We start from the raw sequence: 13,302 nt of genomic DNA, 5'->3' as shown, positions 1-13,302 counted from the left end.
GAGATCTTTTTCATTGTTTATCTTATCAATTATGAATTCTATATATTGTATTGTTGGTTTATCTTTGATCATGAGTAACTAACCCCATCGTCGGGGATTATTGATTGAATTTATGCTTTATTAATTAATTGGTTTATTGAGTTTTTGTTATAATTGCGTATTAATTACTGTTCTTAATGCTTAGTTTAATTTGATCACTTAAACTATTGGCTTGTGTTTTAATTGTAACTTGAGAGAGTTGAATTGAAATAGACCGTGTAATCAATAACACAGGAGTTAACAACACGAGAGTGAATTAGCGAATGTGTGTTCTTTAGGTTTGCTTAACAAACATCAATCAAGTAATTATTTAGGTTAATTATAACACGAGAGTGAGTAGTTGCCTATTAATTGTTTAATCGACTGTTTTTGCCTGTAGCGGCTTGAGAGAGAGCTATAGGTGCCTTAGATCAGCCTGAACCACAATTTAATAACGAAATCCATAAACCATGAGATTAATGGCATAAAGTAGATTAATAATCCCTGATCTTTCTCATTATTGTTTAAATCTTATTTAATTTACAGCCTTAGTTTACTTTATTCTTTAATTGTTTAATCTAGCTTTTAAATTTACATACTTCAATCCAAATTATCCTTTTAACTATCCGAATCGAGTCTCCTAATTAGTTGTCTTTAGTAGCTTTCCTTGTGGGTACGATATCCGGACTTCACAGTCTGTATTACAAGTTGACACTGTACGCTTGCAGTATTTTGCCAACAAGTTTTTGGCGCCGTTGCCGGGGAAAGCATATCTTTAACAACTAAGTTAGGATAGCTTCGCTTGTTTTAGTTTTTATTTTTTCTTGTTTTACGCCGTGGGTATTTGTTGATTTATCTCCAGGTACTTTTTCTATGGTGTACTTATTTAAAATGGCATAATGGCTTGGGACCAGAATTGTGTGGTTTGTGGGAGTTTCTATCACACTGAGGCTGAATGTCCAATACTTTATCCAACTTCAAATGAACATGTCAACTTTGTGGGTGGTCAATGTCAAGCTAGTGATCCCTGCTCCAACACATACAATATGGGGTGGTACAACCATCAAAATTATGGGTGGAACAACAATTGGGGTAACATCCAAACATATCAAGACCAATGGAACTCTGATTTCAACTTTGGGGATGAACTGCAGTATTCATATGAGACTGAACAGCAGAGAGAGCAGGAAGAGTCTCTCCATACCAAGTTTGATAAAATGATGGAGATGATGATGAAGAATGATGCTGAGACGCAGAAAACATTAAGGAATCATGCTGCCACTATCCACAATCTTGAATTGCAGAATCATCAGATGGCCCAAGCACTGCAGACTCGAAATCAAGGGGGTTTACCATCCACTACTGAGGTAAATCCAAAAGAACAAGCCATGGACATGGAGTTGGAGTTCGAAAGTGACAAGGCATTAGTGGAACGTCATTCCATAAAAGTGTCTGCAGAGGACGAGAAAGAACAATGTGAGGGTAGTAAGCTTGAAGCTTCAGTTCCTGACCCACTTACTTTTTCCATGAGCTTCAATGAGGAAAGTGGGGAGGAGTTTGGCATTACAGTACTCTATGAGGAAATCAACAAAACCTTTGACTACAGGGATCCATTCTTGGAAGGGTTTGATTCCGAGTATGACGGAAATAATATCAAACATATGAATATGCTTAACACTCCTGTTCTTTATTACAAGGATAATGAATACTCTGTATTATCTGATTTATATTTGAAGGAGCCAACAAAGGAAAAGAGGGAGAAGATGCTACCAAGACGGCTTCCTCATGTTAGGTTGTATTTTTAGCAACCTTACGCGAAGAGTCTAGCTTTGGACTCTAACTAAAGCGCGCTTGGGAGGCAATCCCAAGGGTATCTTTCCTTTCACCCTTACACTTTTGTGTTTCAGATATGTTTTTTATTTTTTATTTTATTTCATTGCATTGGGGACAATGCCTGAACTAGTGTGAGGGTGGGGAAAACATTCTGTTTTTTGTTTGTTTTTGTTTTAGTAATGTCTTATTTTATGTTTTGTTTTTATTTTACGTCTGTAGTAGTCTATAGTTGTGAACCCTTGTTTTGGTTTATCTACTCATATTTGATGTTTGTTTAGTCCTAAATAGCCTAATGATAATGGTTATGTCATGATTCAAGAATTATTAGCATGTTTCTTTCCCCTACGTGATGAATGAGTTAAATGTGTTTTTAATTGTTGACAACAATTGGAGAATGTAGTTAAGTGTTTCGTACTTGATTTTGACGACATGGGTCACTACGACTAGGGTGAAAATTTGAGTTTAATGAAATGCTTGTAATTTGATGATTGTTGTGAAATCTGGCATGTGAATTAAGATTGAGCTACGGTGCAAACTGTTGAAAACTTGAGTAAATAATGGCAGTGTTTGAGGTAGTGAATTACATGGTGAACACACGACTAATTTTGTGAGATTTTGAGCCTATGGGAGCATATATTTTTTATGCTTATTTTTCTTGTTGTGTGGTTTGAAGCATGTCTGTATTCTCTAGAACTTGCCTGGTTTCCGTTGTCACATTGCACAGTTAAGTTGAAAAACATGAAGATGATAAATGGCATTTAGGATTCACCTTTTCGTTAGACCACTTAACAGCCTACCTTTTTACCTTTAGTTTACCCAAGTTGAGCCTTAGCCTTATTTTTGTTTATTTACACACTTTACACACATTTTACCTTTTCTCATCTTTCCACTTTCTACCTTGATTGATTTGGCAAATTGACTGACATTGCAGGAAACTAGTGTGAGGATGTAGTAACATCCTAGCTCGTGATTATTTGTTTGATGATCTCTTGGTTTTTGTGATTATTAGTGCCTCTTGGAGTTCAGGAAAAGTATAGAAAGCAAAAGCTTTGAAAAAAAATGTATAAAAAGAAAAGAAAATCAGAATATTGAGCTTAAAAGAAAAAAAAATATGTTGAAAAAAAATTGAGAACTCGAGGAAAAAAAAAAGAGAATGAGAGATTGTATTTTTCGAGAGCTAATGTGATTAATTTTCTGGTTTCCTTTGATCTATGTTGGTTTGTCAAGTCATGTTTAGCCTTTCTTTTACCTTGTACCATACCCTCGCTTAAACCCCATTACAACCCGAACAAAGTCCATTTTGATTTGTGTTTTTGACTCGACTGAGTAGTGGAATGATGGATTACAGGCAAGCTTATGTTAGGATTAGAATGTTTCAATTTTGAGTGCTGAATTTCGAACCCTTAAACACATGAGTGTTAGAGTGTACCTTGTGAGTTATTTTGCCATGTGATTTTACGATTCAAGCATTGTTGTTTTTGCTCATAGGACTAAAACGTTTGTTATCGTTGCTTTTGATGAGTTCGCATGCTTTGATTTAACAAGGCATATTAGGTTCAAGTATGAGTGAACTTGTTTGAGTATTCTTGGTGGCATTGATTCATGTCGTAATTTTAAGTAAGTGGCTTGGTTTATATTCTCTTTGTGTTGTCGGTTTTAAAAGCACGATTTAATTGATTCATCACTTTAGGGGTTTGAAAAATGTCAATTTCTTGTTGATTATTGACATTCTATTTGATTTGGGTTATAGCATGATTCGTTTCTTGCTTGAGGACAAGCAAAGGTTAAGTGTGAGGATGTTTGATAGGAGTAGAATTACTCCTATATTACCGTTGTTTTACGAGTTATTTACGTGTGTTTAGTGATCATTTTTATGCATATTGGGTCTTATTTCTTATTTGAGCGTTTCAGGTACTACCACGTAGATTTCACGGAGTTTTGGACCTAATCGGAGCAATACGGTGAAGTTTAAGCAAGACCGGAGTTGGATAGGCATTTCGAGTTAGTTTCAGAGCTGTTTCTGAGATTTTGCCTGAGGGAAGATGGAAGGCACGATGGAAGCAACGTGCCTCGCATCGTGCCCCTAGTTTTATTCATGTTTGGTGGAAGGCGAGATGGAAGGCACGATGGTAGCATCGTGCCTCGCATCGTGCCTCTGTTTGTTTTCTTACTTGAAGAGGAGGCGAGATGGAAGGCACGATGGTAGCATCGTGCCTCGCATCGTGCCTTAGGAAAATTTATGCTGAGATTTTAAGGCACGATGGAATCAACGCGCCTCGCAACGCGCCTCCCATCGTGCCTAGCTGCTGAGTTGTCTAAAATTACGTTTTGACCCCGATCTTTCATTCCGATTCTAAAATTATGAAGGGGCGACTTTGGGACTTCACCAAAATACGAATTTGAGGCTGACAACGGGTATATATAGTGGTGTTTACAACCAAAATAGGGTTGTCTTAGTTCGACTACCATTGTATTAGACTAAAAAACAATAGATTAGATTTATTTTCAGATTAGTTCACCGTTCTTCGATTTGATTACTTTTTGAGCTGGATTTTATTCTTCGATATTATATTGGGATTTTAATGCGATTAAGGTACGATAATTCAGAGAGATCTTTTTCATTGTTTATCTTATCAATTATGAATTCTATATATTGTATTGTTGGTTTATCTTTGATCATGAGTAACTAACCCCATCGTCGGGGATTATTGATTGAATTTATGCTTTATTAATTAATTGGTTTATTGAGTTTTTGTTATAATTGCGTATTAATTACTGTTCTTAATGCTTAGTTTAATTTGATCACTTAAACTATTGGCTTGTGTTTTAATTGTAACTTGAGAGAGTTGAATTGAAATAGACCGTGTAATCAATAACACAGGAGTTAACAACACGAGAGTGAATTAGCGAATGTGTGTTCTTTAGGTTTGCTTAACAAACATCAATCAAGTAATTATTTAGGTTAATTATAACACGAGAGTGAGTAGTTGCCTATTAATTGTTTAATCGACTGTTTTTGCCTGTAGCGGCTTGAGAGAGAGCTATAGGTGCCTTAGATCAGCCTGAACCACAATTTAATAACGAAATCCATAAACCATGAGATTAATGGCATAAAGTAGATTAATAATCCCTGATCTTTCTCATTATTGTTTAAATCTTATTTAATTTACAGCCTTAGTTTACTTTATTCTTTAATTGTTTAATCTAGCTTTTAAATTTACATACTTCAATCCAAATTATCCTTTTAACTATCCGAATCGAGTCTCCTAATTAGTTGTCTTTAGTAGCTTTCCTTGTGGGTACGATATCCGGACTTCACAGTCTGTATTACAAGTTGACACTGTACGCTTGCAGTATTTTGCCAACAATTTGCTTTTAGGTTGATTTGTTCTGTTGTTTTATTTTTTGGGTAGGTGCTTTGAGTATTACCAGCAAAGTCATTATTGAATCAAGATGAAAAAATGCTTATGAGAATAGAACGTCAGCGTGTGTAATGTTTTAGGTGTTGGTTAGCCAATGGTTAACATTAGATAAACTATTGGTTAACTTGTAATAAATTTTTTGGTGTTGCAGACATTTTTTGTTTTTCTTTTGTGAACAGCGGTGGTGATGTGGCGGTGTTGCAGTCATTTTTTGTATTCCACAGTTCACTAATAGGGTTTGTTCATCGGCGTGGATTATCGAGGAGCAGCGGCGGCGTGGATTATCGAGGAGCAGCGGCGGCATGGATCATCATCGCCATCGACCGAAATCAATTGCTGCTCTCTTCTATTGTCCAATCAGTCGCTGTTCTGTAATGGAGGTGAAATTGGCGCGTTGTTGCTACGGAGGCGGAGACAGCGCTATGTTATGGAACGGAGTGAGTTCGACGGAGGAAAAAGGCGGAAGAGGAAGAGCTTCTAGTGTGGTGGTGGCGACTTTATTTACGCTGCAGCTGTTAATGAGCCACAAATTCAAATAGTTTGGTGATGAAGGAAGTTTTTGATTTATACTTGTTATGATCAAGTTTTATGTTGGTTAAGCAATGGTTAACTAATGGGTAGCCAATAACAAGATGAAGAAATGCTTATGAGAATAGAACGTTAATATGTGCTTGTGATAATAGAAATGCTTATGATAATGTTTGTTTTACCGGAAATAATGAGTTTTGAACTCTAACTCTAACTTTGTCTTTGTATGCAACAGTATGTCCTGATTTTAAGGTTAAATTTAGTGTTAATTTAATGTATAATTATCTTTTGGGCAGGTGCTTTGTGTATTACCAGCAAAGTCATTACTGAATCAAGATGAAGAAATGCTTATGAGAATAGAACGTTAATGTGTGTAATGTTTTAGGTGTTGGTTAACCAGTGGTTAACATTGGGTTAACTGTTAGTTAACTTGTAATAAATATCTTGGTGTTGCAATCATTTTTTATTTTTCTTTTATGAACGACGGTGGTGATGTGGTGGTGGTTTGATTTTTTGGTGTTGCATAGCCTGCACTTTTGGTGTTTGAAGAAATGCTTATGAGAATATTTATTGATGTCTGTAATATATTGGGTATTGGTTAACCAATGGTTAATATTAGGTAAACCGTTGGTTAACTTGTAATAAATTTTATTTTGAATATATCGTTAATAAAATGGTTAGTAAACTGTTGCTGAATTTTTTTTGTTACTAGTTAACCATTATACTATAAATTGCAATACAGTGGTTTCAGATTGTAATATATTTTGATTTTGTTAGCTATATGTTTATAGCATAAAATGAGAACTTTAATTAGTTAAATTGTGTGTTAATTAATTCACAATGTTTTTAGTACATGGTTGGTTATTGTTTGGTATAATGAAGTGTTTGAATTTTATCTTATTAATAGAGTATATACATAGTTTAAAATTAAAAACAACCATCTCATACTAATTCTCTTCAATAACAAACACACTTAATTTATTGCTAATTTTATTTTTTATTTATCTTTAATTGTCAAAAAGAAGAAGCAAAATAACAACTGTAAACATTTTTGAACATGCTATTAATGGTCTACCAAGTGATGATCAATAGTATACTACAAAACAAACTGGAACAATGATTTATAACAGATTTATTAACGATATATTTAAAATAAAATTTATTATAAGTTAACCAATGGTTTACCCAAGATTAACCATTGGTTAACTAACATTCGAAACAATACAGATATTCATAAGCATTTCTTCAAACACCAAGTGTGCAACATCAAAATTAGACCACCACTAACAGCCACTATCATCCACAACTATCAAATTAGACAACCTTTTCAGATCACAAAGAAATTAAATGAAAAAACATACTACTCAGACCAAAAAATTTGAATTATATAAGATCTATTACTATTTTGGTAGACTGCGACGAGTCTTTTTATTATATCCCCGCTGTCCACATTGGTTGCATTGTACGCTTTCATTATCCTCGACATCCAACGGCTGCTGATTAGGTCTCAATTGATATCTAATTTCTAATGTGGTATTCCAACTAGTATCTTTCAGCATACTAAATATCATCCTGCTTAATTGTTCAAAAATTTGTATCTTCTTTGACAAGCATTACCTTGATTTTGTAATTCGAGTAGTTGAATCACATACTCCCTTGTAGTAAGTATTTTCAATGTTGTCATTCCTACAATTAAAATTAGTTAATAAGATTAAACGGACCTGTTTGAATAAAAATTTATATTAAACAATACAATTTCTTAAAACTGAAAATAAAATAGGCTATTTAACAGTGTTCATCATTTAAATAGTGTTCATCATTCCAAAAACATAATCCAATTGCAGTGATAAATATTAAAGATCAAATCTTTTTTTCCAAATTGAATTTGAAAACAAAATTAAGAGCAAAAATATTACCCGATTTTGATTTGATTATCTTTGGGAGATTTGCGTGACTTTGATTCACCGATTTCTCTAGATTCTTTTGTTTTTGAGATCACCTAATAGCAATTGAATTCATCCGAGCTTGGGAAGAATCTTTTGCGCTACGATGATCGTCTTCTTTCTTCGATAACTAGAATTCTCTGTATTTTCTTGCGGTGGAAATTCAATTTGAGAGGAATTTGACTGAATTTGGAAAGATATTAATTGATATGTTTTAAATGTGAATTGGAGAGAATTTTGGAAAGAATCTTTAATTAGTTGTTACCTTTTGATAATCACTGTATTATTTTAATTATGAAAGGTTAGTTTTGCTATAATAAAAGTGGAGACCGTAATTTTCAATTTTAAAACTTAGCCTCGTCTTATTGAGATTAAAGTTGCTATTGTGGGGTAGTTATCAATTTTTCTCGAAATTTCATCATCTCGAGGTATACACATCATCCATGATCAATTGGTAGCACCAAAATAGAATCGCCAAAAAAAATATGGTGAAATGATATTTATTTGGCTTAATTATTTAAAAAACCCTCACCTTTAATCTTTATTTTGTTTATACCCTGACCTAGAAAAACTGTCACATATACCCTTGACGTTGTCATTATGTTTCGCCTCTACCCTCGAGGTATTAAATTGACCTCTTTTCATTTGAAAAAGAGTTTAAAATAATCCTTCTTTTTTAGCATATATTCTAATTACACGTCAATGTTATTAATTATACAAAAACACCTTCTTCTTTAAAAAATTCAACTAATAATAATAATTTAATTTATATTAATTATCAATAATTTGTTGAAAATAAAAAACCGTAAATTTTTTTACATCAGACTAATTAATTTCAACATAATACCGTACTTTAATTTTAAAATCTATTTTCAATTTTTTTAAAAAAAAAATTAAAAAGAGGAGCTTCTCCTTCCTTCCATGGAAGGAAGGAGCTCGCAGCTCCTTCCTCCATGAGGAAGGAGAACGCTGCTCCTTCCTCCATGTGAGGAAGGAGCAGATCTGCTCCTTCCTCACATGGAGGAAGGAGCAGCTCCTTCCTCCATGGATGGAGGAGTCCATGGAGGAAGGAGCTTATTTTCGTAAAAATAAAAAAAAATTAAAAAAAATAATATTAGCGGTTTTTTAAATAGGAGTACGGTTATAAATAGGACTTAATAAAAATATTTTATTTTATTTATTTATTTTATTTAAATTAAAAAAAATAATTAATTTTAGGACTTATTTGAACGTTTTTAAAGATGAAGTTATAGTTTGTACATCTTTTAATAAAAAAAGGTATAAAATAACCCTTAAATTTAGTTGTTTTTAATAAATCATCTTTTTTTTAAAATTTGGGGTAGAGGCGAAACATAATGACAACGTCAAGGATATATGTGACAGTTTTTATAGGTCAGGGTATAAACGAAATAAAAATTAAAGGTGGTTTTTTTTTAAGTAATTAAGCCTATTTATTTTATGTTGGTTCTTGATTTTGGTAAGGTTTTCCTCTCCCTGAAATATTATATTTCTAAACCGCACAATCTCCTTTCTTCCTATTTCGAGCACATCAGGGAGGCTGACGCACCCCCTTAGTAATTGCTTCCACCGCCGGGCTTTAAATTTATCTCCCTTTCAAAGGCTATACACCACGAAAAGGGGCTAATAATCATCGACGGTCCTCGACCTTTACCCTTAACTTCCGTAAACCCCCTATACTTTCAAAAGCTTCCCTAAACCCCCCAACCTTTGTGGCGGCGCTTATTCACGGTACTTATGGACGATAATACCCCTACAAAAAAATTTGGCGGCTGGCGGCGCAAAAAAAAAAATTGACGGCGCCACATCATCATAGGTCCAAAAATATTCAAAAACCCCAAAACACCCTTAATTTAACCAAATCAAAATCAAACCAAAACACCCTAGTCTAATCTAACCAAACCCAAAACAGCCTAATCAGACCATATGGCCAACAACCGCCGCCGGTCCGGCCACCACCTCCGGCCGCCACCTCGGCCGCCACCTCCGGTCGCCACCGTCTGTTCTGATCTGTTCTTCAAGAACAGATTTCACATCTGTTCTTGAAGAACAGATCTGTTCGTTTTCAAATTTTCAATCTCAATCTTAATCCATTTTCAAATTTTCAAAAATCCACTTAGAAATTTCAAATCTTTCAAGACAATTTTTCTTTTTTATATATTGGTTCTAATCTTTCACTCCACTACCCACCACTCATTTCTTACAAAGAAATTAATTTCTTGATTAGGGTTTTTTAAGAAATTCAATTTCGTGAATTAGGTTTCGATAAATTCCAGTTTTAGCCAAGGGATTTCTAGTAATTAAATTTCTTGATTAGGGTTTCATTTCAATTGAAAAAAAAATGAAAGCTTCATTGAAATTTCGTGAAGAGCAAAAGCCGTTATTTAGAGCTAAAGTTCCATTAAGCATATTAGGGTTGCCATTTCAATCAGGTGTTGTAGCTGGTGAATCCAAAGAACTGAGTCTCAATCTCGCCACGTTCTTTGAATCTGGACCGTCGATTAAGGTAGCTTATCGTCCTAATGACTCTTTTAGCCCGTTTTCTCTGATTGTTAAGTCGGGTATGGGCGCTGTTGATCTGTTCTAAGAACAGATCTGGGTTTTCAGATCTGTTCTTAGAACAGATGGTCGCCGGAGATGACGACCGGCGACTGTACCGGCGGCGGGTGGATGGTGGATGGTGGTTTGGTTAGTTTGGTTCATTTTTTTTGGTTTGGTTGGATCGAATATGATTGAATTTTGGTTTGATTAGCTTATTTTAGGGGTATTTTGGGGCTTTCATTTTTTTTTTAAAAATTCTGACATGTCAGATGACGTGGCGCCGCCAGCCGCCAATTTTTTTTTTTTGTAAGGGTGTTTTCGTCCATAAGGACCGTGAATGGCGCCGCCACAAAGGTTCGGGGGTTTAGGAAAGTTTTTGAAAGTATAGGGGGTTTACGGAAGTTAAGGATAAAGATCGAGGACCGTCGATGATTATTACCCACGAAAAGGAGATGAAGTAGGATCCCGAGCGAGCACATGGCCACACCTTAAAAGAACAGATTATAATATAAAATTTTGAGGGTTTTAAAATTATTTACAAAAACAAAAACCCCGAAATGACGGAATCCGTAGGACATAGGGGATGGGCAAAGATTAGTTGCATTGTTAATGTGCAATGCCTAACTCATATAATAACCCTTTGACTTGGTTAATATTCCCACATTTAACATGCATATCGGCCAAATCATTAGCGACTGAAACTTAAGATATATGAATGGCTCTTCTACACTGCAATGACTCCACATCTGTGCAATGTGCTAATCATACCCATTATATTAGGTTTACTGCCATTTTCTTGCATAAGACCTGAGATGAGAGTAGTCAGAGTAACCAAGTTAGGATTAATACCAACAGCCTGCATCTCCAAGAACATCTCTTTGGCCTTACTGACCTGACCATTTCTAAGAAACCCCAAAATCACAGCATTCCATGATGTTATATCTGGCGGGACGCTCTCCAGCTGCATCTGATAGAAAAGCCTCAAGGTCTCACCAATTTGTCCCAATTCAGCATAACCCGTCAATACCATATTCCACATTGCGAGATCTTTATTTATCGAAGACTCAAAAACTTGTCTTGCAAAATCAATACTTCCATATTTGACATACATATTTACAATGGCACTTGCTACATCAGAATCAGATTCGAGATTGTTTCTAATACAATAGCAATGTGCTTCTTTACCAAGTTCTATGTTTTTCATATTCGCACACGCAGACAATATGGAGGCAAGCGTTACTGAATCGAATTGCATATTGTCTAACCTCATTAAGCGGCACATATTAAGTGCATTTCCAGCTTGCCCACATTGCAAATAGCTAGAAATGAGCAAATTCCATATCACCGCGTCTTTATCGGCTATATGACTAAAAACTAACTCTGCATCCTCAATCAACCCCACCTTCGAATAGAAATTTAAAATTGAACTACCTAAGATATTGTCCAACTCAAATCCACTTTTAACGGCAATTGCGTGACCTTGCTTACCCTCTTCAGTGGCATCTAAATTAGCCGTAGCAGAAAGAAATGCTGATAAAGTAACTCGAGTATGCTCAATGTCTTCTACTCTCATATTACGGAACACCTCTATAGCTTCTTGATATAACCCATTTTGGACATAACCAACAATCATTGAATTCCAAGTAACCACATTCCTCTGAGGCATATTATCAAACACTTTCCGTGCATCCATCAAAACCCCGCATTTTCCATACATATCAACTAAACTACTGCATACAAATACACAGTCATCAAACCCCATCTTCACTCCATAACAATGAACTCCTTTCCCAAATCTGATCCACTTCAACGCACCGCAAGCTTTTAACGCATTAGGCACTATGAAATTATCAGCAAAAAGGCCAGTGTTTATCATTTCACACAAACCAATTAAAGCATTTTCATTGAACCCCATTCTACAATTCAAACCTATAATAGCAGCCCAAGAGAACACATTCTTCACTAATAATCTATCAAAACAATCAATTGCAATATCAAAACAACCACATTTGGCATAAAAGAGTATTAATTTAGTTTCTACATACTCATTTTTTGAAAAGAATTCACCTTTTTTTATAATTCTAGCATGAATTTGCTGACCCGTATAGAAATCTTTCTCATAGACACAGCCCTGAAGAAGATCACCGTATATTTGAGTTCCGAAAAATAAATTGCTGTGGTCTATTTGAGAAAGTAAATGTAAAGCGGATTGAATTTGGCCTTGTTTGCATAAAGAGGAAATGGTAGCAACATAAGACTTATAATGCAATTTTGAGAAAAGGGGTTGGGTTGTTTCTTGGAAATTTGATGGATTTTGATGAGAAAAATTAGGGTTTGGTGTAATGTTGAAAGGAAGAGAAGCCATGCAAATGGAGAAAGAACATATGGTGATGAAGTTGTTGACACTTTATCCACACTCTTAACTGAGTTTTGTCATTTTGGCCGTAATTGCTAACCGCCAATTTAAACACTATTTACGGATACTAGAAAATACAAATACTTCAATTTTTTTGCGTTTTCCGTTTCGATAATCTAAAACTATTGAAAATTCGGAATCTAACCCAATATTATAAAATTTATTATTTAAATTATCTGCTGTATATTTCATGTTTAAATATTTATAAAATTACATATTTTTTTAACTTATTGAAGATCTTATCTATTACTCGTAAAGTGTATCGTTCAAATTACAAGATATTCCATTTTTAAATAGTTGTAGAATTACATAATATTTTCGTAATATTTATAAAATATTAACTTCAATTTTCTAAAATTTGAAGATTTTTATTTGATAATTTTGAATATATTTAAATGATCCATTCAGTAATTTTTGTAAATATAAAAATTAAATTTAGTAAATATAAAATTTGTAGCTTTTTATATTTATAAATATTTCTTATATTTCTATTATTAACTTTTTTTTCATATTTCGTATCTTTTGTTTTTGTTTATTTTAAATCTCATTTGACCATACCCGTTTTATGTCTTTTCTGTATCCG

The 13,302-nt window shown here is 34.2% G+C and overlaps 1 protein-coding gene across 1 annotated transcript; it reads right to left on the bottom strand.

Annotated features, from left to right (window-relative positions):
* Positions 1-10,791: 10,791 nt before the first annotated feature.
* Positions 10,792-12,743, bottom strand: LOC126666337 (pentatricopeptide repeat-containing protein At5g55740, chloroplastic-like). The gene is given in 2 exon segments (XM_050359356.2): positions 10,792-11,066; positions 11,068-12,743. Coding segments are annotated over 2 exon segments (1,662 nt in total). The 5' UTR covers positions 12,669-12,743; the 3' UTR covers positions 10,792-11,005.
* Positions 12,744-13,302: the final 559 nt, after the last annotated feature.

The sequence above is a fragment of the Mercurialis annua genome, linkage group LG1-X, assembly GCF_937616625.2.
Source record: "Mercurialis annua linkage group LG1-X, ddMerAnnu1.2, whole genome shotgun sequence".
NCBI lineage: Eukaryota > Viridiplantae > Streptophyta > Magnoliopsida > Malpighiales > Euphorbiaceae > Mercurialis > Mercurialis annua.
Note: the sequence above shows the minus strand (reverse complement) of the source record. Positions and strands in the feature narration are given on the sequence as shown.